At 37.3% G+C, this 27896-nt stretch overlaps 1 protein-coding gene across 1 annotated transcript; it reads right to left on the bottom strand.

Moving 5' to 3' along the window:
- CAND1 (cullin associated and neddylation dissociated 1) lies at positions 1 to 27896 on the bottom strand. Its single transcript, XM_003202045.4, has 14 exons — positions 27731 to 27896; positions 13909 to 14063; positions 12415 to 12538; positions 11747 to 12003; positions 11560 to 11665; positions 10926 to 11071; positions 10129 to 10421; positions 9279 to 9420; positions 7203 to 8696; positions 6341 to 6436; positions 4942 to 5111; positions 4681 to 4845; positions 4377 to 4484; positions 1 to 3445 (listed from the first exon to the last, which is right to left on the bottom strand). The coding sequence occupies exons 1-14, from the start codon at positions 27868 to 27870 to the stop codon at positions 3221 to 3223; spliced, it is 3621 nt and encodes a 1206-aa protein (XP_003202093.1). The 5' UTR covers positions 27871 to 27896; the 3' UTR covers positions 1 to 3220.

Raw genomic sequence — 27896 nt, 5'->3', positions numbered from 1 at the left:
TGAATGGACCTCATGCAAACAGGAGTTTTATTAGAACTTGTTTTGTTTAGTTGACATAAATACAATCGGAATGCAATTCAGCTCTGGAAACTGCTATATTAGAGGTAACACTGAAGGAAAATTATCAGCTTTAAATGCAGCAAAATATATATCTAAATTATATACAGAAATACGTATTTCTTTGTATCGTGTATAATATATGTATAATTATAAAAATGATTTATTTTGATTTTAAAGAAAACGTCCTTCGCAAGGATGGCAAGATCTTTCACAGAAAAATGTGAGCACACTGAACAACGTCTTCTAGTAAAACCTTAATTACTTTTGAGATACAAAAAAATTGTTAATGGCAACCATGGCCAACCATTCTGTATTATGTGCAAGCTTATTAAATTTTCTCAATTGCTTCTATGCAAAGCCAAGAAAAATACTAGAGAAAATTGTAACCACATCAGGAATCTTTAAGAGCCACCTTTCAGAATTCCAGTTTTGTACTTCAGCTTCAGACATTTATTGTTCAAGAAACAGCTAGAGGTATTTCTGGCATCATCCTTAACAGAACTGCCTGAACCTAACTGCACTAAAAGCATAAATACATCAGATTGAGTTAAGCAAACATACTTGACATACAGTAGGGGAATAAAACAAAAAATAATAATAAAAAAATATCTCCTCTCCCAAAAACAAGCACTCAGATCAAGCAATCCAGTTAAAGGCAATGCAATCTGAACATGTAACCTAGTTAGATTCTATAAAACCAACATGTAATATCAGAATGGTACAGTTACATCTTAATTCTGTCTTCCTGCTTTGCTAAAATATCCAACAGCTACCCAGTGAGAATCCTATCTTGGAATTTCTATCATTTACAGAAAACTTAGAATTCTTCCTCACTCTTTTGTAAATTAAGTTTTAAATTCTTATGTACCCACCTGTTTTGTCAGTGGTCAAAATAAAAAGTACTCTCCTGCAAGAAAGCATTTACTATGCAGTACACCTCAACCTTCCCTTCTCTCCTTAAGTGAAGATTATTTGAATCCACAACATAGGCATTGTGGTAGTCATAAAAACATACATCTCTCAGCTGTAAGTGTAAGTACCCTATTTACTTACCAGTCCTCTAATCCTTTCACATAATTTAGCCTCACATTTTGTGTTTATCAGATCATTCTCATACTTAATTCTCGGTCTAAAAAAAGAAAAAAAGCTTAATACACTCTGAAAACACAAAGGAAATAAGATTAATTTGACAACTAATTAGCACAACAGATTCTTAATCAGTAGGCCTGTATATTACTGTAATTGAAGTAGATGATTTATACAGCAGGGGAGAATGCACCTAATTCACAGTGCATTTCTACCATATGGTTTCTCCCTAGGGTCATCCCATACTTTTTCATGACATTTAGATATGCTGGTACATTTAATTTCATTTATTTCTTCTTCTAGAAGACAATTGATACATAAGTACGAAGACTTCAGAGACATAGAAAGCTACAATATCAAAATTTCTACAGCATGAGAAATGTTATTACTGAATGAATTCATAGATTTCTTCATTCGTGTCTTACAACTAAAGTAAAATGCACCAATATCAACTCTGTTTCCCTCAAGCTGTAAGTATGAGAAGAACTTGCTCCTGAACCCCAATGCTCACAGGAAACTCTCTGAAGTCATACGCTTGTTTAGTCCTGCGGCAGCTTCTCCTACATAATCAAGTAACAGGTTTCCAAAAAATTCAGCTATTAGTTAACGAGAGGAAAATCAAACTCAGACCTGACTAAAAGAGACAACTAACCAACTGTATTAACTAAACAATGACAAGACTCAAACTGAGGCAGTGGCTCCCCAACTTCTGCTATTGAACTCCAAAATCCAGCTTACTGAAGTACTACCAGCTACCATCTTCTGGTCCCCTTGTAGAGTATCTAAACATTTCACCACAGGTTTTTCCATTTCAGCTTGTTTCCTAATATTTCTCTCTCTCTCTCTCTCCAGTCTTAAAACCACTCTGTTTCCTGTCTCATTAGAATACCACACAACAGTAGCAGCACTGAGATCTACTGGTGGCTCCATGTGCCAGAAAACATTCTGATGGGCACAGAATGATGCTCTGGCAATGCTTGCTGAGGTAATACCATATATTAGTGCCCTAATTAAAGCCGTTGCATAAAGAACAGGAGGTAGAAGGCATTTGAAGAGACCTCCTTTCGTACTTGTTAACAAAAGCAGAGTTGAATCCAGAGTTCAGCAGCCATCAAGCAGCTAAGTGTTCTTCTCTGCTCATTTTACCTACAGCTCACCCTATTTCCCACAGATCTTCTGTTTGTCCACCCCATTTCCAGGGAATTCAGTCTACGAGTTTGAAAAGCCATGAAAACTGCAGAAGCTGTCATGTTTGCTGTGAGTAGATCTGCAGGGTCGTATCATTGGCATTTTTAAAAGCCAGGTTAAGACAACTAACTTTCAATTCATCCCTCCCTACGTGAATGTTCTGTATGTTAAGATACCTGAAAACTGCACTGATACAGTAGCACTTATTTTAACTTGTATAACGAATAAACTGCACATGCTGTTTTACAGACAATATATATTTGTAAACTTGCTCATGCAAAATTAGTGTGCACAACAGGGATATTTGTTTTCTAATCCCCACACCTTAAAAAATGACATTTATGTCTGCTTCTTTTTGAACTGTGCCAAAACCCCCTCTTTAATATAATAAATCTTACACAGGATTTATCTGCCAGCCAAACCAATTTATGAAGCTGAAACAAAAAGAATAAAAAGTTATACAAAAACATGGCGCACCTGGATGCTCGATTCCCACCTCCCCCACACCTCTGTTGTTGTCTACAAATAGAAAGAGTAAACAAAAGAAAAAAAAAAATCATGGTCACAAAATTTTAACATTTTAATCCTAAATGTTACAGGGAAAATGGATGTTGGAACCTACTTCCATACACCATGCGTCAACTTTTTAATTCCCAAATGTGGCCAAATCCACTAAAACAAGAGTGGTTAACAAACTCTGGATTATGGAAATACATTTCTGGAATAGATGCTAGAAAAGCAACAATGGGAAAAGCCAACTGTCTCCATAAAGGTAAATAAAGTGGAACAATGTGTAGATTAGATATTTTTTCTGTTTCTTACTCATAACCTGTCAATTCAGTGCATCTTATGGTTCAACATAATGGTCCCCATTTTGGGCAAACATTTAACTAGTGTCCATAGATTCCAAGTTAGTGGATGATGAATCTTTTTGGATACTTTCAAAGATGGTTGCCAGCTCAGTGTTAGAGCTTATCTGTGACTGGAATTCACTCATTAATGGACTCTTTTCTGCTTCTGGAATGGTTAGAAGTGCTGCTACTGCCCTCATCGCAGATCTTTTCAGTTCATCTTGCTTTTCAAACTCCTGTTTCACTGAATTTGCCTTTACCTAGGGAAAAAAACGAAAATGTTTGAAAGTGTAGCTCAACTCTCCTCCACACCCATCTTAACCCACACTTATAAAGACCGATTTCCTTTCACTAGACCTAACTTGAACACTGTACAGTAAGCAGACAAATGCTGCAAGTTACCAAGTCAATTACCAAATAAAAATGTTAGCAGCTAACCTCTAGCTAGTAGAGGTTATCACATGGTGTTACCACAAATACTTCCAGACTTCAGAGAACAAAAATTAAACAAAAAAAAAATCTGCTTTTATTAAAATCATCTATTAGCCTTCTCTTGATTTCAGTGATAAATTATTATTAAAAACAGTAAAAATTCTTGACAGTAAATATAACAGATTACAGTAATGGGGAAAGATAAATCAGGCATTAAATCAGTATCAGAGCACATAGCTGGATCAAGATGAGTGGGAGTAGGAGACCAACTGTGCCAAAACCCAAAAATCTCATTATGTAAATGATGAAAGAAAAACAAAACAAACAACACAGCAAAACAAACCAAAAGCCAGCACCACTTTATGCTACCTTCATCCTTCATCATTCTAATGTTTGTCTGCAACAACATAGTCATCAGAAGTCAGAAAAACCCTTAGTATTCTACTTTCACTGTTTATAATAAGACACAAGTTGCTGAAATAGCAGCTACGTTTTTGAGAAACAAAAGAAATGGCAAAAAAACAGGCCTTTTAAAAACGAGCTGACCATTTTGCTCTTCAATTTGTAGTTTAAGGAGAAGTAATACATGTATAAGGATCCACGTATTTGTATCATTCTGTAATTTACAAACTATAATTCAGGACATGCTCAGCAGTACACCTAGATTACAAGAAGCATTCTTCGTACACAAATTCATTTATAATTCTGTAAGGCAACACAAATTAATTAAGAAACAGAAGTTGCAATGTAAAACAATACCTTAGTTGTACATGTAGCACGCAAAGGTTCAACAAGTCTATCCAATCTCTGCAGCACTGCACTTGGACAAAGGGTCGACAGTCTCACCAACATTAAAAAGGTTAGCATCTAGTTGGAGAGAAAACCAAAAATCAGTCATGCACAACACAGAGTTATTTCCTAGAACAGTGTGCAACCGTTAACAGCAACACTTTAATGATTTAAATAACAAAATATTTAAACACGAGGTAGCATTCTTACCATTTCAGTCTACTCGCTATTCAAAACATTTATTGCTTGCTTACATAGCAAAATGACAGCTAACCTTAATGTCATAGTGATCCTTCAAGCCATCTTCAACGTGGTTTAGGAATTCAAATATATCTAGTCTATCCAAACAGCTATCCAAAAGAGTATACATGCATTCAAAGGCAGCTTTCCTAATGTCCAAACCATCATCAACTGTGTGCTTAAATGGTCCCATTTCCACCTGTCAGCAAATAAAAAATAAAGTTTAAAAATAATACATTTAGACAAACAGAGTCTACTTATGTTAATCTAGTCCCATTTTTCTTAGTTAACATACCTCTCTGATTAATTCCTTTCTGACTTTTGTTTCGTTGTAAAGATGAGGAAGCACAGTATCTAAGAGGTCCCTTATTAATGATGGTTTATTGTGTGCAGCTGAGTTAAATGTCACTAGGGCTACTCTCCTGACATTGAGATCCGGGTCTTCCAATGTTTTCAAAAAATCACCTGCAATTGCATACAGAAACAAACGAACAAATTCCTAAGTTACCAGAAGATAAGCCTACTCAGTATGTATTCATGTAACAAGGCCTGTCTCCATACATTTTCACATTAGTTTCTAGAGCTCTGTAGCATTACTTTGGTAAAACAAATGCCTGCAGGAACAAGTATTCCCACCCCCACAGTATTTAGCAACTTCCAAGAGTGCTGAACCTTTAAGGAGGAGAAAAACAGGGTTTAAACAAAGCGGCTTCTACATCCACAAAAATAAGGTAACGACTAAAAATTAGAGATTCTTGAAGTGGTAGATAGCAATAGTTCACTTACTGTATTCAATACCCAGTAAGTATTTCCAGAAATCAAAGGGGTAAAGCAGTTTTAGTGGAAGAGAGTAGGAAAAGCCCACAAACATAATCAATCAACTCATTAATGTTTATTAAAAAAAAATTAAGATTAGCAATGAAAATAAGCTAAGAGCTGACATTGCCTCATGATAAATAAACAACTTGCTCCCCACAAAACTGTTTTTAAAGATGAATTTTTTTTATCCCTTATTAGATTTAGTGGAACGCACTTCTTCCTAAAGATTTTAGGGTAATCAATCCACTATAAAGCTAACAGTCACCACAGCATATTAAAGAAATCTACAACAATGTCATACAAACGAGAAAAGCTCAGAAAGCCAGAGAATTGCAAAGCTCTATCATACTGAAAGCTCTGATTATCTTATCCACAAACAATAGCTTTAAATAACTTTCAGACCAGAAAGCATTACAGAATCACAAAGACCTAGATTTACAATCCACCATCTGATAATACTCAGAATTAACACATTTATATATATTTTAAGGCCAAACATTTCCAAGACCACCTTTCTGGGTAGAGAAAAAACCTAATTCAAATTGACATAATTTAGAAAGATCCTGGAAGAAGAAACCATCTCTTAGGTACCATCTTTCTAAAAGTCCTTGCTCCTTGTATTCTTTTCCACTGCAGTTTCAATATATGCTATTTTATCACATATCTTGTACCATTCTGAATTCAAATAAGCTAGAGTTAAAAGAAATAATTGGCTCCTAAGGAAACCATTTAAAACAGTTTCAACAGTTAACATAAGCAGCTACTTCTGGTTCCATCTACAAAATGATCTTTCTCTGAAGACACACAGAATACATTTTAAATGCAATTCCATCACTTGAAAACTTAGAATTTGTCACTAGAACTAAATAACTTACCTATGCAGTTCTTCAAGAGTGGGTCTATGGGCTGTGGATGATCAGAAATAGTGAACTTAACAGCAGTCACCACAGAACTTCGAGCATATGAGGATCCTAACATGAAATAAAATCATGAGTGTGTAACAGTTAAAACAGTACAATTACAGAATTTAAATCACACTTAAACCCATTCTTCATAAGCATCTAATATTCTTACAATAGCTGAAGAATAAATGCTACTTATTACTAGTAACATAATGTTGCCTCCACAGATGTACTGGTGTTAGATTTTAAATGCTGAGACACAGTATTTGTAATAAATCTTTTCTGCTCCAGAAAACTGAAGTAATGAGCCTACTTGCACACTCTTTCAATTTATCTCATGCAAGCCTTTAAACAATTCTCCTCTTTAAAGCAGAAGGACATGAAGAAAACACACTGATACAGTTCTTGATATGACTATAACTCATTAATCAGTTTCATCCTTCCTAACCTCACAAATTTCTGAATTCTTATACAAGAATTAGGAATATATAAAATGCTAATGCTCTGCAACAAGTCTATCAAGCAGTACTGTCCTTTACTGCCCACGCTCTCCCCTTTAAGTTTTACAGTTTAAGTTTACAGTTTCGTTAAATGTAACATTATTAAATTAAATATCATACTCTGAAAGAAGAACATAAAAGTAATTCACGCTCTGCATGACTTACTTTCTCCTGCCCAAATGGAACTAAGCTTCATATTGTTCTTGGCAGAGGGTTCTGGGGGGCAAGCAAACTTCAGGAATGTTACAGAACTTAAGCAAATCACTAAAAAACTCCCACAGCAGTTTATTAAGATAATATAAGGCCATTTTCTACAATTTATGCATATAACTCACCTGATGCCAAGTATCCCTTGAGTCGTGGAAGCAGAGTCTCTGGGTCTATTAAAGTAAGCTTGCCCAAGCATTCAGCAACAACATTCCTTGTACCCTCTTCTGCACATTCGCAATGTTTCAGGAGTAAGGCCCAGATGTTCTCAACATATGGTTTCAGACCAACCACTGATGCAGAGCTAATTATCTCTTTCAAGGAATGAAGAAGAAGGTATTGCCTTTTAGGCTGGCTGGTTATTTCTTGTAAGACAAAAGGCAGATACTCAGGAAGATTGCCAACACTAATACTGCCTAATGCATAAGATGCTGCTGATTTGACTTCTTCACTAGGAGAAGAGAATGCTTCTAATATTACAGACTTCAGCTCAATTTGTCCACTTAAGTCAATGTGATGCCCAACTTCCCCAAGTGAAAGCAAAGCCAAAAGCCGAATGGAATCCGTGGACCTTGAGTTCTTGACATCTTGAATGAACTGACCTACCACAGCTGGTCCTTCCTTAGGGCATGCTCGAGTAAGGGCAGCCACACATTTGGCAATGGAATAATAAGACTGCTTGTGAGTAAGTGCTGTGCTCTGAGAGTACACTGGACCAGTTAACATGCGCAGCAAATCCATATAGCCTAAATTATTTGTACCAGTCACAACCAAAGCTTGGAAAAATTCTAGCATGGCACTAAGTGCTCCGCCCTGAAGTAGAGGCGATCTCACCAGCCCAATGAGTTCATTGAGAATGGACCCACTAATCTTTGACAAGGAGGAAGGATATACTTTAGCAAGTGTTGTCAGAAAACTGATGGCCATCTGTGATACGTGCATATCACTTTCACTAATAAGAGGTGGAAGCTCATCCAGGACAGCATCAATCATGGCAGCTGTCAAGCTGTCACTGTAATTCTTAATTAAAATATCTAGAGCAGAAAGAGTGCCCAGTTTCAAAGCCCGTTGATTCTTCCTCAAAAAAGAAGCAAGAATAGGAACTCCTTCCCCCAGGATTGGTCTCAAATCTATCTTCAAAGGAGAACCAGCAATCAGTGTCATAGCCTTCACTGTAGTTAACCGAGTGATTTCATTCTTCAGCCTCTCTAGGAAGATCTGAAGTGTACTAGGCAGGTCTGTGCCCAAGCTGTCACCAAGGCTACAAATGATTTGACCCATGCAAGATATTGCCCTTTCTTTCACCTCCTGATCAATGTCAGCAGCCTTTAATCTTTTGATTGTACAAGTAAAGAGATCTTTGATGTAAGGAGAAGCATCAAAGGAAGAAGGCTGGTCTAAAGGACGAATGACTTTCACTAGTTGTTGAGTAACCAAAAGTGCCTCTGATGTAATCTTGTAAAATGGATCTCCAACACAAGCTACAACTGGAGGCACCAGTGCTTGAACATGAGGATGAAAGACTTGGGGAGAATGATTGCAGAGGATCACATACAAACAGGACAAAGCATCTATCTTCAGATTAGAAGAACTTGATTTGTCATTCAATGAAAAAATTATTCCTGGAAGAAAGATGAAAAATGTATTTTTAGGTTAGGATATTTATACTCTGTTAGAACACTTCAAATTTCTGAGAGAAGGCAGCTATACTGTATTAGGTTGAGTGTAGGAAAACACTGAATGCTTCCCAAGCCTCTTTCTTGCCATTTTATTCACACAATTACTTTTTAAACTTTCTCTACACAGAGGATCTGGGCCATTTGAAGGTTTGTGATGCCTTTTTTTTAAATTATAAAAGGAATCTGTACCTTTACATTTTCCAAGATTACTTTTCCTTTTTTACTTCAAAATTCAGTATCTAAGGCACTAAAAGCTAAAATACAAGCAATATTTTTTGAGATAATCAGCTAGAGGCAAATAAACCTTTCATTAAAATACAGAAGAAAAAAAATCCAATCTTACAGCCAGCCCTTGTTTTCAAGAGTAATGGAAATGGAATTAAAATATTTACACGAATTTATACATACAGTAGCTGATTACGTTGCCAATTTCAAATATAAACAGAGTATAGTCAAGACTTTCATCCTGAAGTTTCATATCAAAATTCCCAGTGAATCTTTAGTTTAATTATATGTTTCTCATACCTGGTACAAGCACGGGAACATGTTGTGTTAGGGCTCCAGGTAACACATTTACTAGCTCGGTCAGCATATTAAAGCAACACTGACGGGTCTTCACACTTTTCTCCTTCATTTGTTTGTGCAAGGCTTTAACTATGTTGGGAACCTGTAACCATCACACATCTGTTAATCAGTTCAACAGCTGACATTGCTTTCATGTGTCATCACTTGGGGAGAAGGCTAAGACACACCTTTCTCTATTTCTGATTTCCCCACAGAATCAGTTATTGTATAAATAGCAAGAAATGAAGATTCAAAAGAATCACAAACTAAAAAAAATAGTATTACAACTTCAAAAGGTGAGATGAAACAAAAGAAAACTACATTTGCATTAATAAAACTATGCAGAGAAACAATTGAGAAGTCAATCAAATACTTCACTTTAAGAAAAGGAAAATGCCATTTGACAGCACTATCCTTTTTATTTTGCAAATAAAACATGTTATAGCAAATCAAGTTTTATCATGATTAATAGAGGCTTTGGCTATGTTTCGGGACATAAAAATAACTAGTTTGCTTTGGCAATGTGGTTAAATTACATGGGACGTACAACTTTTAAAGGTAAACAACTGAAGTCAGATAAGCATATCTGCCCAAGCCAGTAATTTTAATTTCCATGACTGGAAATGAACTGCTGCACTTTTCTGGGCTGGTTCTGTGTCTTGCGATCCCAGAACAGAATACTACAGTACTATAACCTGTAATCTGTATATGACAAAAGCATAGCATGGCATATTTCAAGAGCTATCAATATGAATAGCACACAATATCAATGTGTTTTCACAAAGTTAAACAAAAAATCTTGATGAATAACCTGACTCTGAAGCATTGTCAAAGGTGTCTCTCCTTGTTCCATCGCATCAGGATCACAAAGCCAACTTTGCACCGGTCGAGTTTGTTTTAGAAGAGAAAGATAAGCATGAAAAACATCTGCTTTAACATTTTCTTCACGTTCTTTGAATCTAGCTATTAAAGCAGGAGACACAGTTTTGTAGAATTCTGGAAGCATTTCGTGTCGTGTGCTAACAACAGCATCCAGACATTTAGCAGCTGCACGCCTTACTTTCCAGCTCATGTCATCATCATCACTATATTCATCATCGCTCCCTTGAAAAAATAAAATTATGCAGATGTTTGAATCTAGACAATCAAAGCATCAAAGTTTTATCCTACAGAAAAATATTGAGTATTTTGCAATTTTTAACCTATTTGATTTTATGCATTAAGTAATAACGTTTTACAGGGGAAGTAGTGAGAAATCTTTCCCACGTCAGACATGTATTTCCAATTCATTAGCTGACGTATTTTTCACTTCAGATCTATCATACTACATGCTGTAACCTTTTACCATCTTTTATGTATTTTAAAATATTTACCTTGTACTTCATGTTCACCCTTGGAATTATTTACCTTCAGCAGTAACATCTAATACTTCTATTCTGAGCAATGAGTTCATACCTCATGGTTATAAACCAATACAGAAATTGAATTTGGAGGTATACAAGTCATTCAAATACTGATACTTAGAAGCATTGCCACCATTTCAATTTTTCACCGATTACTGCAAGTTCTCAAGACCTTTCTCTCTCCCAAACCAAAATACAAATATACCTTGATCATCATCATCACCACCATCAGCATCCATAGCATTTTCATCTTCATCTTCATCATCATAATTGTAATTTGGATCATAGGTAAGATATTTAAGACAAATATTTATAATAGTAGACACATGAGGATAAACTTCTTTAGGACATCTGCACAGTACAAAAACAAAAGTAAAGTCAGATTACCTATAAGAATTAAAATATTTCTTCCTAAAAGACTTAATACTACATGCAGTACCCTGAAGTCATCATAGCTAAACCAAATACCATCAAATGCATCTGAATCTGTAATGCAGATAAGAAAATGCCACTATGTAACCCAATCTACTAGACTGGTATTTTGCAGAAGAGCAAGACATGCCTTTGGATATGATTTATTTTCCTCATCACTACTAGACAACAAGAATTATTAGAATACTTCCTCCCTCCTGCATGCATTAGTAGCACTGGCACAGTAGAGCTTATGACATCCAAACATAACCCACTGCTTAGCAGTTAAGGTACAATATTGAGTTATAGGAACAGTTTCAGTTCAAATCTTGCAAAAGTATTTTACACCAAGGGGAATACCTTAACAGCTTACAATCAAACAGCACACTATTAGATATTAAGAAAACTCAAACCTGAGAATGACTTACCTCCTAACAAAGGATTCAAATGCTTGAATGCAATACTCTCGTAGCTCATCATCGTCTACATTACAAAACTTTACAACCAAAGGAATTATTTTCTCAAGATATTCACCTGATAAGAGAATATTAGCAAAGTAATTACTCTCATCTAAAGAACCTTCCCAGTTACAGATAATTTATATATTTTTCTTACCTATTCTATGACCTGCTTGCCTACTGATAGCAGCAATACACTGTATATAGGTCCTAGTTGTTGACATGGAATCATTTTTAGACAGCTCTGTCAACAGATGTTCAATGAGGTCAACAAAAACCATATTGCCACAACTCATAACCAGGTGACCAAGAGCAATGATGGTTCTTTTCCTCACAGCAAGTCTGGGGCTAGTCAGCTGGGGGAGCAGACAGGTCAGAATTGAAGGATGGAAGTTAACAAGCAGTCCTCCTTGCCTTAAAACAGACAAAACACAAACTCAAACCAATTGAATCTAGATAACTTTGTTCATATATTCTAGCAGAATTTCTTTAAAAATTCCCAAAACACCACAGAGATTCCAATTAAGTTTTTAAATTTTTGGAACTTTTAAAAATAAGAAATGAGTTTAAATATACCTTCAAAGCAGTAATCATTGAAAATTAGCTTAAAACTACAGTTATCAGAAAATGAAACAAATTATCAGTCTTCTCGATCAACTTATCTTCAATGCATCCCACTTTCTAGTTTTAACTAAGGTTTCATTTACACTTAATCTCTTGCCATATTATTTCACTTAGAGTAATTTTTATTTCATATTTTGAAAATTAGGAAGTTAAAGGAGTATTTACTGGCATTCATCAGCATTTTGGAAGAAGGATGTTTACCTGCTCAGCATGTCAGCCATGATATCTAGTGCCTCCAATTGAACAGACACATCTTCCTGCTTGGCAATAGCACTAGTGAGACGCCCCGTGATCTTTTTGCAAACATTAGCTGCCAATGCAGAACCTGAAAGTACAATAAAACCTCAGCATTTCCATAATAAGAAAATATAGTTATTAACACCAGAGATCATGCTTGTAACTATGGGAAGCAACTTGAATTTAACATGAATCATCTTTCCCACCCCATAAAACAAGTTTGAACAGCAAGTTTCTTTGCTAATGTAAAATATTATGCTCTGCATTAGAACTGAAAGACTACCTTATCTACCCAAAAACATACTGAGTAGGACAGCTTTAGTTTCATAAGTTGTACATAACAGAAAGGACAGTGCTTTTGGCAGGACAAGCAATGGAAAGCAAAGGCCAAGATAAGGTTAGAGCAATAAACGGAAGGACTACAGGTAAAAATAAAGTAACTAAGAGAAGCACAGAAGTAGATAGAGCCACTTTAAAAAAAAAAACAAATAAGGTCAAACCACTTTACACAAGAAGCTATTTAAGTCTACTTGAAAGACTGCTAAAATAAACATTATACATGTTTTAAAACTCATGTTAAAATGTCTTTGCTACACCTGCATAGTTTCCCCCAACATACATAATCCAGTCAAAGCTGCTCAGAGTAGTTTTACAAACCAACTCTCATTTCCTGATGGCTAGCACTCATCTTTGTCTGCATGAAGGGTTTTTTGTTGTTTTCTTTTAAATCACACTTTTGGAATGTTGATGTGAAATTAATGCCATTCCAATCTACATTTTAAATATTTATTTTTAAGTTGATGCATCTCACCACTACCCGATTAACACGTGATTATTTATTTGTGGACTTTCAATAAAAGATGTCAAAATCAGAGAGTGCTTGTATTGTTTGTTTGCTACTATTTAAGCAACTTCAGTCTCTAAAAACTACACTTTCAAAGCCCTCTTCATCAGCCTTCTCTTCTCATTCATACCCTACATACAATATTTGAAATCCACTTGAGTAAAAAAGTAGTACTATTAACTGAAGAGCTGTTAACATCATTAGCATCTCTTCTGGAACCAACTGCCTTCATTTAAAACTACAAGTAAGCATTTCAATAACTTAACAGGCAATTGTTAGAAACATTAGGTACGTTCCAAACAGTTACCTAAACTGAGGCAAGAAATTTGATCGTTAAAGAAAAATATGCAATTTTTAATTTAATTTAAGAGTATTCTATCAACCAAAAAGCATGAAGAGGTTTAGTTATGAGTGCAGCCCAGAGATGTTCCACCAGGTGATTATTAAAATAGAAGCTCTTATACTCCATTTGTTATGCCAGTGTTCCTGTAACACAAGTTTTTTTCCTGAAGAGTTGCATCCTTGTGGGAAACTACGTTTTTTTAAACCACCAAAATTCCGAAGTACAGTCACAGAACAAACTAAAAAAACATCTTGAATACAAAACACCTTACCACTGGAAGCTGGGGGGAGTTCTCCAATCACAGTTTTAAGGCCAATGCTTGAAATGTCACGTAACTGTTCTTTATCTGAAAGCATGTTTGTACAAAGTGTATCTACAATGGTCTCCACTTGATACTCCTTCACTTTGCTCACCAAAGGACCAAGGCTGTATAAGCAGAAGAAAGGTAATACATTTGCAACGATAAATAAAAACATCAAAATCCTTCATTTATATTTCAGTATTTGGTTTGAAGTCACAAAGTTAAGATTGGTTTCGGTAGCAACACAGAGCAAATGTTTTAAATCTGACAGCTTTTAGCTGGTTAAGCTGATAATCTATCTACTTAGATCTAGTAACAAAATACTATTTAGTACATCTGTTTTCTTTTTTTTTAATCCAGCGATGGAAACAGTTTTGTATGAAAGCTTTGCTTCACAGTACCAAAACCTGAGTCCCTCTTACTTCATCACACTTAGTGCAAAGGTTTATAAAATTATCTAGCCAGAAACATCAGTCTATGTACTTGATTATTGCTGCCTACAAAGTTCAGGCAAGTATGCAAACCTCGTTACTACCACATCTTTATTCTACAAAACACTTGGGTTCTTTTTGACACGTTCACTCTATGCCATAGAGTGCCTTAATAGAATACAGCAGTGAAATATAAAACAAAAACATGACAAATCTTCATTCACAGAGACCCTTATAAACACCGCACTTGGGGGAAAAAGAGAAAATGTCACTGAAAGGTTAATGTTTAGTCATCCCAAATATTTCAAGGATGATGACAATTTTGTTTCCCTCATCAAACGCTTCCTTTTGTTCACAGCACTGAAGCTGCAGATGGCCCAGTGAAATCTACTTCACTGCTAAGAAATACAGTATCCTTCACTGTCTTCCTAGCCCTGTCAACTTCCACTGCCTCTCCATTGTTAATACCCTGTTCCAGAAAGGAAGTTATGCAAAAGATCACAATGCCTTATTCTGTCTCTATTTCCTTCTAACACCAGCAAGCAAGTCTTCCACTTCCTTCTTGAGGCTCTAGGAAAGAGCAGGACTGTGGTTTTATTGAGCTGTGTAGAAAAGTACACACACCTTCTCTCTCCTACAAACCCAGTGCTGTTCTGTTACAGAGAGGAGATCTATAAAATGTCACAGTACATGACTCACTGTGGCTTGAAGGCCTTCGTCCGTTTTTCCTCATTTCATACCAATACTGAAAACATTCCTATGATCTTGCTGTGCTAATGCATTTTCTTACTGGGTCTGATCACTAAACATTACATGGTTTGATTAAACCTATTTGTTGTGATACAAGAAAGGTAGTTCAGAAAAAAAAGACCTTAGTTTAGCATCCAGCATATTTCATAAGTAATCAAAACTAGAATCAAGAACCACAATACAATTGTTTCTACACTGCAAAACTGGTACTGTAAGCACTCACCCACAATCACCAAAGCTTTACCAGCAAAACAAGAAAGATCACCTTGCAAAAATAAGTTATTTTAAAATTCCATTCACCAGTGAACAGAGTCAAAAAGAAGCATGAGAACTTAATTTTCCTCACTGCATCTCTCTCCCTTTCACTCCAGACTTGCTTACTTTTTTTTAAAAACAGAAAACCTACCTCAGAAATGAGAAATTCCAGAAATTCTGGAAAATTAGCATTGTAAGCTATGCATTCAAAAAAACTATGCGTTCATCAAAAACACAGCACTTAACCCAGACAGACAGTAACTGTTCTGAAAGACATCCCTCCCTAATTTTACAAGCTTTTGCATTTTGATCGTCAGCTATTTTCTCTGTGGTGACATCTATAACATTATTATCCTATCAAATCATCCTTACTGGTGTGATGTTAATACCAGAATCATAGAATGGAATCATAGAATGGCCTGGGTTGAAAAGGACCACAATGATGATCTAGTTTGAACCCCCCTGCTATGTGCAGGGTCACCAACCACCAGACCAGGCTGCCCAGAGCCACATCCAGCCTGGCCTTGAATGTCTCCAGGGATGGGGCATCCACAGCCTCCTTGGGCAACCTGTTCCAGTGCGTCACCACACTCTGTGATAAACTTCCTTCTAACATCTAACCTAAACCTCCCATATTAGTTTAAAACCATTCCACCTTATCCTATCACTATCCACCCTGGTAAACAGATGGACCCCCTCCTCTTTATATTCCCAATCTCAAGAGTTGAGATGCAACATGAAGCTACTGTTACTAAGTTTGTAGAGGCTTTGGTTTGGCACTGAACCTACAAGAAGGAACAGCAGCCAAACAAGAGGCTGCATGCAAGGAGCACAAGCAATGGCCTGAGGCGAGAATGGAGTCGGTAGTAGCAAGGACCAGCTACAGAAAACAGGAATTGTATAACCGTAGAATTAACAGAAACACAGATGTATCTCCAGAAAACAATTTTTTCTTCCATAAAAGGGCTAATGGATAGCACTGCCTTGATCTTATGTGCAGACATTCCCCTAGTTACGTTTTACTACTCATCCAGATGTCTCACCAAAGAAATCCTACAGTCCAATTTGCAACAGCATCCCAATGCTTTTCCACCTGTGGCACACGCTTCAAGTTGTACACATCACCAACAAATTCAACTCTGAAGAAAGCAGAGAAGGCTTTCATGAGATTCTATACACCCTCTCTCTCAGTGCAAACGCTGAATAGTAAAAGCTGATGACTGTGTTTTGATATGATGGGCTCATCTACGTTGGTTTTGATTTCAAAAAGTGGCAAGACGTGCAATATTGTTATTTTTTAGGAATAACTTTTCAAAAGCTTAAACTCTGGTGCTATGACCTTTTTTCTTTGTGAAAGTGAGTGTGCAACTTGAGGCCCACAGGTCCAAGTGAGCCTGTGGGGAAAAAAAAACAAAACAAAACCATTTAGATGTGGTGCTCAGGGACAGAGCACCAGAGGGTTGTTGGGGTAGTATGGTTGGGTTGTGGTTGGACTTGATGATCTTTAAGGTCTTTTCCAACCTGAGCTGTCCTATGATTCTATGATGGTTCTCTCTGGTCTGTTCTTTCCTATGCTGCCAGGACAGCAGATCAGCGACTTCAAGAGCCAGAGCATCCTCCAGTTAGATCCAAGCCCTACAGATCAGAAACCATCCATGTTTCTGCAGCTTACAAGGGCGGAGAAAAATTTATCTGTCCTTCAACAACGTGTGCAATGTACAGAGACAACCACCCTACAAACCAGAGATATATGGAAATAAGTGCATGAACAAATGAAGAAAAAGGAGCATATTAAAGCCAACTGCAAACTCATTATGTTAGGAGAGCATTAGAATGTGATGCCTCCTATAAACTAAGTTTCTTCTACACTGAATTTTTATACTGCATACGCCTGCTTTTCATTAAGGTTTATTCTAGCAAAGCTAATAGAGACCAACATGATCTCTGCCAGGTTATAGTAAACTCCAGCTTTGGAGAGCTGAAATAAAACAGAAACCCTACAAGAAAACTGAATGATCTTGTTATCAAAATAATATTAAGTGTAAGAAAGCAAAGGTTAAGTCTTCAAATCTATGTTGCTACTTATAAAGTACATGAGATCGTTGAGACTGCAGTCATTCAGGGCCATAACATCACTGAAATACTGGAAGTTTGGAGAAGTTTTACACATAATTTTGCCATCTACTTGTAAAATAGATTAACATATTTAACACCAGAACAATATTCAACTAGAAGTATCTGTCAAGTTTAATTCCTTGTTAACCCTAAAAGGAGTATCTTCTGGAAAGGTGGACTGTCTTGCCAAGTTGATGAAAAACAGCAGTCTATTAATTTGCAATTCAGTGTTCACTGTTTGGAAACAAATAGCAATTATCACACTTTTAAAACAGTTTGATCACAAGTCAGTCTGATAAACAAGGGTAGATCTTTTGTTTTGCTTTTGTAAAATGCTCTGAAAGGTTAAATTTGAAAAAAAATAGAACAAACTCAAGATACTGGAAAAGAGGTGGGAAAAAGGTGGGATAACTACAAACTTCATAAAATTGATTGTACAATGTAATAAGGGAATTATTAGATGATGGTACAGAGCTAAACCTCGATTAACAAACAGTTACACAGTTCTAGAGAAATGAAGATATGTGATATGTTCTATCCTAATTGTACCACAGTACTGAAAAGAAGCTATCTGGATGCAAAGTATTTCCTCTCAGCAATTACAAGGAGGGGAAAAAAAAAAAGCTTTGGTTTTATTTCCTAAGTTTCTGAGAGTGATTCTGAATTAAATGAACAAGTTTCACATAAAAAAAAAAGAAAGTACTGGCACTAAGTCAGCTGCACAAAATCAGAAAAGAAATAAAAATCAACAGGCAAGCAGAAATTCTGTCCAAGCTAGCAAGATACTAATCTCTTAATAAAGGCCATTATTCTGAGAGCAGATAGTCAAAAACCTAAATCAAGTTCTGCCACTCAGGCAAAAGCTTACTTCAAGCTTAGTATTTATATCAACTAACTCCCACACTACTGTATTACAAAAATCCACAAATATGTTAAGACAGAAGAATCACCCTTGAGTCTTCACAATCTAAAGAAAAAGTTACTTACTTCATATGTATTGAGAGACAAACACACAGTGTGCAAGCTGACAAGCAAAGCAGTCTTTCTTGTTTTACTGGAAACAACTCTGGAGTTCAAATCCAGCTCCGCAGGAACACAGCTGGATTCTGTGTTCACTACTAGCTAATAAAACTGTGAGGAAGGCAGTTGCAGGGGAACTTGTGGGTCACTCATCACCATTCAGAAGGAAAGGCTTGAGGCAACAGCATTCACCATACAGGCACTAAATAATGTTAGTTTAGGAGCTCAAGACTGTATTTGCTAAGAATGAGAAAGACAACCCCAAACTTTCATTACCTCTTTGGTACTGCTGGGGGGAAAAAAAACCAACAATCCTTACTTCTGTGTTTTTTTAGTAGTAGAGATTTGAGGATGTGTAGCTTAATTCTTAAGTGCTGTCAACAAGCAACTGCTCCCTGCTATTAATTTTATTTGCTGACCAATATGCGCTCTGGATTTTCTCACCATTATGAAATGCCACTGGGCACCATACTGAATTCTGAACTTATGGTCAAGCAGGACAGGGAATTTGTTCATTTGGAACTGCATATTTTACTGACTCCTACTAATTAGTGGGGCTATTGTTCTTTTGACTGTGCATGGGGCAAAAAGAATGGTCTGGTCAAACAGCTTAGAAGTACCTATGGGGTAGAGAGAAACTCATATGCTTCAAGCTCCTCTGAAACTCCATCTTCTATCCTGTCTCAGAACACCATGGTTTTCATTCCTTTTGCAGCAATGGCTTCCAAACACATTCCAAGTTCCCTTACACCTTTCACACTTCTCTCTCCACATACAGTTCAAACCACTGGATGACTTAGACCTTTAAAACCACAGTTCCATCTGATCACCTATTTTCTCCATTCCCAAAATAAGATAGTGCTTCAACAGCTCAAGGTAAGCTGCTACATGCAGTTGGAATTCAAACTCAGAAGACTGCAAGCCAGGGATTCCAGCTGAACTCAAAGGACTGAGACCTATAGTTTTCACTCTGTGACAACTAGCAGACATGCCTCTCTGTATGTGACGACAAAAATAAAAATCTTCCTTCCCAAAACCTGCTGTATGTGCCCCAATGCTGCTTCCCTTCTTTCCCACATCCAAAAAAAAATCACAGTAACAAGAGTTAGCTGTCATCAAAAATGTTCAACAGAAGCCAAAGGCAGCAAGCAAATGCAGACAGAGATATCTATTACAAAAAGCAAGTGTGTGCATTGAAGCACTAAGTGTAACTTACTGTGTAACAGTAATGACAGAGTAACATTTTGTCTCTAGTGGTCAGTCACAGACAAACCTAGGAGCTTCTCTTTCAGTGGCTATGCTCACAATGCCTCACACCCATGACCTCAACAGAGCATTTGTGCTTGAGGCACAGCATCTACACTAATAAGCCTGGAACACACAACTCCCAGTTGCAGAGATAATCACACCTACTCCTCTACACGTCAGCCTTCACAAACTGTAACCTGCGTGGTTTCTTTCTCTCCACCACCAACACACTACTTGGGTTATAAAACCTGCTCAAAATAAGGACAATTTGGGAATTATTTACTAAAAAAAAAAAAAGGCAGAAAAGGTGAAACATGTTTACCAAAAGCATGCACTGAAATATTACATTTGACTAATTCCAGCTTTATTATAGCACCAATCTTTAAACAAATTTGACGTTGAGGTCAACTCCTCTGATCAGACCACAGACAACAATCAAGCCAATGCCATAAATTCAGGAAGACTGCAACTTACTCCTTATTTTGCAGTGTGTTTTACAGAGACACATAGCTATTTTAAGAATAACTACGTTTAAAAGAACAAAATATCTTGGTACAGTGTTTCCAGAAGATACTGCATACAGATAATATCAAGAGTAGTGTGAGTTGAGATGCTGATATACGATGGAGAAGCCCTTCATGCGCACAGAAATAAAGAGGCAATGGAATGATTTCTCACCTGCTTCAGCACATACACTGACTCCTGCAGAAATGAAAAGTTTTAACAGAACCCTTTGCTGAGAAGTTAAACTCAGGCCCTTCTCTGGCACTGCCCCTTAATTTGGACAAAGGGACTGTATAAGCATCTTTAGATTCTACCTAACCATCGCCACAGTTACTAAATCCTGGACAGCAGGGATTTAGAAGACTATACCTACAATCTTAATCTTAGCACATTATTGTTTCAACCAAGTTAACTGAACAGTTTTATTAAAATAATTTTGGACGCTGAGAGCAGCAATGGCCATTTTCCCCTAACAGATGGGCTCCTGTAAGCTTGCACATGACTATCTGCCAAGACACAGATTACCACCAAGAATTTTCTCTCACACAAACACACCAAGCCATCCCTGACTGCATTACTAAAAGCTGAAACATTTTCTCCAGTTGCTCAAAAAGATGACAAGTTTCTTCACAAGCTGATCTTACTCTTCAGCCAAGCTCTCCTCTCAATGTTTTACCAGCGCATCACCAGTTTATCTTCTAATACACACCACTGTTAGTCAGCAGCTCCTAATGGCATCAATTCCCTATCCTGCTCTTGCTGCAGAGTAAATTGTTTTGCAGGCAACCCAAGCAAAAATCACCTAAAACAGCAACAATCATAATTCCAAGGTATGACAGCTGTCCACAGTAGTCTGGAAAGTGGGAACTCTGCCATTTCAGTCAAAATGCTACAGTCCAGAAAATGTTACTGCAGAACCTGTAGAAAGTATTTCACATCCATAATGCTTCATGCTCCAACAGAAGAACTGTAAATAGAAGGCTGGGAAGCAGAAACGAGCAGATGTACAGTTATGGAAGTACATTCAGTTAAAACTGAACAGCAACCTTTCAAAAATACAGCTAGCTTTGAGACTAGCAAACCTGGAAGTCAGCAAACTCGCTCTCTAGTAAAAGTAATCTGGTTAGTGAGACTCCGCGTAGCAACATCATCTCTTCTAGAAAGATCCTATCTTCTGCTTTTGCAATGACTTGTGCAGCTCTCTTGAAATACATCTTCTACATCTGTCCTGCTTTCAGCTGGGATTATTTTTTTCCTTGTTCTTAGTACAGCACTATGTTTTGGATTTAGGAGAAGAATAATGTTGATAGCACACTGATGTTTTAGTTGTTACTGAGCAGTGCTTACACAGAGTCAAGGACATCTCAGCTTCTCCTGGTGACAGCAAGGAAGCTGGGGTGCACAAGCAGCTGAGATGGGACAGAATCTGGAGGGCCAAAGGGCTGCCCCATATCATATGGCATCAGGCTGAACAGTAAAAGAGAGTTGGTTGGGAGACGGGGCAGCCACAGCTCAAGGATTCTCTAAGCATCAGTCAGTGGGTGGTGAGCAATTGCTCTGTGTGCCACCTGTTTTGTATATTCTTTTATTATTATTATTGCTACATTCTCCTTCTTTTCCATCCTATTACACTGTCTTCATATCAACCCACAAGTTTTACCTTTTTCCCATTCTCTCCTACTGCAGTAGGAACAAGTGAATGGCTGCTTGGTGCTGAGCTGTTGCCACAACATCCTGAACATCTGCAGCTTTATACAGCACTGCCCTTTATACAGCAATGACTTTGACAGGCCCACCTCCACCAAAAACAGTTGCTCCATAAGTGAAAATACCTAAAATTATTATAAGGATGTTTTTTAACTACTGAGCAACTAATAAAATCTTAAGCATGTTTATTTTGTAAATAGGATTTACACCAAAATAAACTAATTTAAACTAAATTAATTGGAATTTAGCTGGAATTTAAACTAAAATAATCAGAGTAAAAGCTGGTCAATTAGATCCACTAGATCATGGGTTAAGAAAAGTATAGCATAGTGATCACAAGATAGTGGAGTTCAGGATCTTGCATGGAGGAAATGAGGAAGCAGGACTGCAACTCTAGAGGAGGGCTAAGTTTGGCCTCTCCTGGGACCTACTTAGAGGAATCCCATGGGTGAAGGATATGGAAGGTAAAAGAGTTTTAGAGAGCTAGTCGGTATTCAAGCACTACTTCCTCCAAACTCAAGATCAGTATAACCCTAATGAGCTTAAAAGAAAAAAGTCATCAGGAGTAGTCAGCATAGATACACTATGAGGAATCATGCTGAACCAAAGTGATAACCTTCTAGGATGGAATGACAGGGTAGGCAGATAAGGAGGGAGCAGTATATGTTGTCTATGCTGACTTCAGCAAGGTTTTCAACACTGTTGCCTTGTAGGAAGTGTGGGCTAGATGAACGGGCAATGTAGTAGATTTGAGAAGAGCCTGACTGGCAAAGCTCAGAGGGCTGCGATCAGTGGCACACCAGCTGAAGACCTCTAGTTAGCAGTGTCCCCCAGAGGTTGGTACTGGGTCTGATCTTATTCAATTTATTCAGCAATAACTCAGACAAAGAGGAAGAGTGCACTCTCACTAAGTTTGCTGATACAAAATTGAGAGGAGAGGCTGATAATCTACAAGGCTATGCAGCCATTTAGAGAGATCTCCACAGTTGAGAGAGCTGGGTGTGGAGGAACCTCATGAAATTCAAAGGCACATACAGGGTCCATCACTTAGGTAGGCACAAGTCCACACACCTTGACAGGATGGGGGCTGACCTGCTGGCATGCAGGTCTACAGAGAAGGACCTAGAGGTCCTGTGGACAACAAACTAACCATGAGCCAGCAGTGTGCTAAGAAGGCCAATTATATCCTCGGATGCAGCAAAAAAATTATCCTCCCTCTTCACAGTCCTGGCAAGGCTGCATCTAGAATATTGTGTCCAATCAGGGCTCCCTAGTACAGGAGATATGGAAGCTCCTGGAGTGAGACTAGTAGAGGGCTATGAGGGTTATTTGGGGACTGGAACAGCTCTCTGATGAAGGATAAGAGAGCCAGGACTGTTTAGTCTGGAGAAGATCAGGCTAAACATCAATGGATGTAAATATCTTACAGGAGTTGTGCCCACTGCTAAGATGAGAGGCAATGGGCACAAAGACAGGAGGCTCTCTCTGAAAGCCAGGAAGGACTTCTGTAGATAATGGAACACTGACACACTGGCTGGCCAGAGAGGCTGTGGGGTCTTATCCTTGAAGATCATCAAAAACTGCCTGGACACAGGCCTGGGCAGCCTGCTCTGGGTAACCCTGCTTAAATACTGGCTGAACCAGATGACTTCTAGAGCACCCTGCCAATCTCAACCTTTCTTGCGCACAGAACCAGACAGAATCGCTTATTTGCCAATGTTTAAAGATGAACTACTTATGTGATATAAGTCATTCATCCAAATGTTTGGAATTAGTTACTAGAACGTGTTAAATTAGACTTTGAGTTAGCATCTTCATTCCTATTTATGTAGCAGCAACTGTGACAGCATGACCTTTAAGTTGAGTACATCTGAAAATACAGGCATTCATAGAGTATCCTCTTTATTAGAAAGACAGACCATCTCATAACCAACTGTAGTATGATATCAGGACGTTTTAGTTGTTAAATAAACACGCTTACAAGGAAGAGAAAAAATCACAAATGGAAAAATATATATTTGATTCATATTCCCAATGTAGTATGATGTATAACTGTGTAATGTGTATTACTGCACATCCAAAACACTTCAAAAGCTGCTGAACCAGATCAGCCACACAGCATATGTGCATCATCCTGTTCACATTAATGACTCACACTCACAGCTTCAAGCAGGGTTCCCTCTACTGAACTACTGCCCAGAGAAGTCATATTGATAAATGCAGTCAAACTACAAGAAGGCAAGAGGAGGAATCACTCAAAATAATGATTTCGATGCCAGGTTTTTTATTTGTATTTTGAGATACAGATATGTATGTATATGAGTGGCTTATTTCAAGTTTCATGAACTGTTTTAGTATGAAAAAGTACAAATTTGTCAGAACTGGTTTCAACAGCAGAGCATCACATCATAAACAACTGCTCAGAATGAGAAGCAGTCCACCCTTAAACTGAAGCACTGAACATATGAACTCATCAGTAGCAATTTGGGCCATCAGAACATTACTAACAGTGAAGCACAAACAGCCCATCTTATGCTTAGGCACACCATTCTGCTCATCTAATTCAGATGCATGTAATCTTGGATAGAACTACAGGCAGTATAATTACTGCCTCCAAAAAGGTACACAAGATACCATTCTGAACAATCCAAGTAGCCCTTAAATGTGAATGCTGCAAGAACGTCCAGAAGTGTCTTCTATATTGGTTGACTGTGAAGCAGCCTATGAATATCAAATAGAGCAAAAAGCTCCTTCGAGGAAAACTGACAGGAAAACCTCTAAATGCTTAAGACAGCCGAGGTAAAAAAAAAAAAAAGCAAAAAAACAACCAAACACCTGACCTAGTTTGCAGCCACTGTCCGAAATAACAGGAGTTTGATGAGTACAACCCTCTCTCTTCTATTGGGTCTATTGGTTGACTTTTACTACAAGAGTACTAAACCCAGTTGATTAACTTTCACTTTTATTCAGAGGCTTACAGCACAACTGCCTTGCAAGGTAGCTATCCAAAGTATCCATAAACTCAAGGTGTGAACCAAAATCAAGTATTTTATCCTATCCAAAAGCAGCACAATATAACCGAAAGGGTCAAGAACAAAAACAGCATGTGTTTGGAAGAGATGAGAAAAAAGTTAATGAGCATTTTAACAAACAGTGCACTTCCTAACTATAAATGTGAAAGATTAGTGGATAAGGTGAAACTTGTTACTACACTTGCCTAAGAACAAATATTGCTTTAAGGCTGTTCTCAGTAATTTTAAATCTGCTCTCTTCAGTGACCTCAGTAAACAAACCTTGAAAGAACAATTCTCCTTCAAGAGATTCTTTCCTGTTTAAGGAGTAATCAATACCACTACCAGAGTTTCCACGGACCCAGCTGGAAGAGGAAGCTCTAACAAATTGCAAATCTTTCCTCCTCAAGAAAAGGGCCGTCTGAAACACAGATTTAGAGGTACTAAGTTTCCATGTACCTTTAAGACACTCCTCTGAGAGGGAATCTATACTTGAATGGGTCATCAAGCATCAGCCTGATTAAAGTTCCTGCTGATAGTCTCTAAAGAGCACCAGAGCATTTAATTTAATAAGGTAATCTAAACAGTTTATGCTTTCCTCAGCTGAAAGGAACAGAAAATACTTAACAAGTAGAGAACAGAAACACAGCATGCAAAGTTGGGAGAAATATGCTCGTCTAATTTAACTTTTCAACAAATCACATTTCCATCCAGTACTATAGCAGATGGAAGACACTGCATCACCTTCAAATGTCTTAGAAAAACTGCAATTTAGCTGCACCTCAACCTCTCCCATTCTTTACCCCCATTACACTACTGTGCTACCAATGCTTATCTGACTGCAGAAGGAAAGAACTAAGCCAGAAGAAATCTAACTTCCCAAACCAGTCTACAGCAAAATCAGATATGCAACAGTGCAAAAAAAAAGGAACAAGGGTGAGAACACCAGAGCAACAGCAAAATTAGCTTAAATTGGTTTAAAACTGTTGTAAAACAGTACTGTGAGTCTAAGTTACCTTAAGAAAAGATTTTACGGTGTCCTTCCCTTCCCTCAAGCATATCTGCAAGGGATCAGGACCAGACCAAACAGAACTTGATACATTCAAGAATGTATACATTCTAGATGAAGGCTCACAATTTTTCTGAAAACTTTTATCACATTTCTTATCCCCTCACAAGTTAAATGCTGTTCTTTAACATGATCTGGATTTTTTTTTTTAAACTAAAAGTATCCTAAACATTGAATTGATTCTTTCATTTTAATTAAATCCAAGTATTTTCTCAGTGTGTCAAAATGAACTCTAAGAAAAAAAAGGAAGACAATAAGAGAAGTAGAGGGCACACCTACATGCACAGACAATCATCTGTTCTTTCAATTTCTTTCATGTTTTAATAAACACTACTTTGGACTTCAGTTTCAAAGTTCTAACCTTGCCATTAAAGACTGTTACATACATGCCACATGCATTAATCTGAACTTCAGGTAACTTCAAGTGAGCATTCTAGATGAGCACTGCATGTATGCTGCAACAAGTTTTACCACAAAATGTTACTTCAGTAAAAGACACTTCTAAGCCTTAGTCAAGTTCCATAATTACTTAATGTCTTTTTCAGTATGTCTCTCTCCTGAGTACAGGCACTCTGTTTCAAAGTGACAGAACATAAGCTGTGCTACAAGGGATTCTGACATTTCAGAAGTTCAAATGCAAGAGCAACATATTATTCTGTGTTACTTTCTCTCTAAAAGGTTTTAGTTATCATCATTTAAAATATTTCAGAAGGTGATGCAAATATTTCTTGTAAGTATAGAAGCAGATGTATGAACAGTCCTTAATCTTCTGCTCTGTTAGTTTGATGGCATCAATTGTAAAGAAAGCTGAAACAAACCGAGCCAGTCACAATGTGAAACTTCTCTTCAAATCAGTCCCAAGCTCCTCCACAGTGAATTTACTTCACTACACGCCTCATGAAATGTAAAACTTTCAGTAGCTCAGTTGGAATATTTAAAGAAAAAAAATTTGTTCATGAACAAGAAGTAATCTTAGGAGTACCAAGGGGCTTCTCAACAGAGGCCCTCCTGAGAGGGCACAAATAGCCAGAAAGATTGGGTGTAGAAAGCTATAAAGGTAGCAACTCTTCAGGGAGGTACAATTGCCAGAAAAGCCACACCACAGGTAAAGTTAATTCAGTGAAGGAAGAAAGGGTACCAAAGCTGCAGAAGCCTCTGAAAAAGCAAGTAACTGCACCACGATCCCATAAAATACTTGCAGTTCCTGCAAAGCATGTAAAACCACACAATCATTTGAATGTTAGTGAAGAGGCAAGTCCCATGTTTGATAACCAAGACTGCGCATTTACCTTTGTTTTTATTTCTGCCTGAAAACACTCCAATACAACAATTCCATCATCTACCTTCTCACTGTCAAACATCATTGCAGCAACTACCCACCAACTATCATCTTATAAAACCTATTTAGTATTCAAGATTCATCACCAGAGAACAAGCATTTTAATCATATACCATCAGTAATGACACCATATTTATCACCTTAAATCCAAAGTGTTACACCGTGGTGTCAACAAAAGAAACTAAAACTAAGGCAGATAACCTAAAAGGGTTCCTCTGTGGGAAAAAAAAAAATTCAATTAATTCAGCACAGCAGTCAGTTCCTTTTAAGTTTTTTTTTTTTTAAACCAACCCTTTGTTTTTCAGTCAACAGAAAATTCTTTATACCATAGAAAAATACATACCATTTGACAGCTAAGTTCTGCACCTCACCATTTTTGTCTTCCAGTAATTTCAAAATCATCTTCACCACCTTTCTTTCACTGTCATCATCCAGCTTGATAGAATCTTTCTGTAGTTCTGTCATCAAGTCGTTAGTAGCCATAAACCTGACAAAAGACAGTCAGATAA

Source organism: Meleagris gallopavo, chromosome 1 (assembly GCF_000146605.3).
Source record: "Meleagris gallopavo isolate NT-WF06-2002-E0010 breed Aviagen turkey brand Nicholas breeding stock chromosome 1, Turkey_5.1, whole genome shotgun sequence".
NCBI lineage: Eukaryota > Metazoa > Chordata > Aves > Galliformes > Phasianidae > Meleagris > Meleagris gallopavo.
This window is presented reverse-complemented; position numbering and strand designations above follow the sequence as displayed.

Coding starts and splice junctions, on each gene's coding strand:
- CAND1 (XM_003202045.4), bottom strand. CDS start 27,870: ATGGCTACTAACGACTTGATGACAGAACTACAGAAAGATTCTATCAAG. Junction 14,064..27,730: donor CAGAACTTAGCTGTCAAATG/GTATGTATTTTT, acceptor CTGCTTATACAG/CCTTGGTCCTTTGGTGAGCA. Junction 8,697..9,278: donor TGTTCCCGTGCTTGTACCAG/GTATGAGAAACA, acceptor TCTTTCTTCCAG/GAATAATTTTTTCATTGAAT.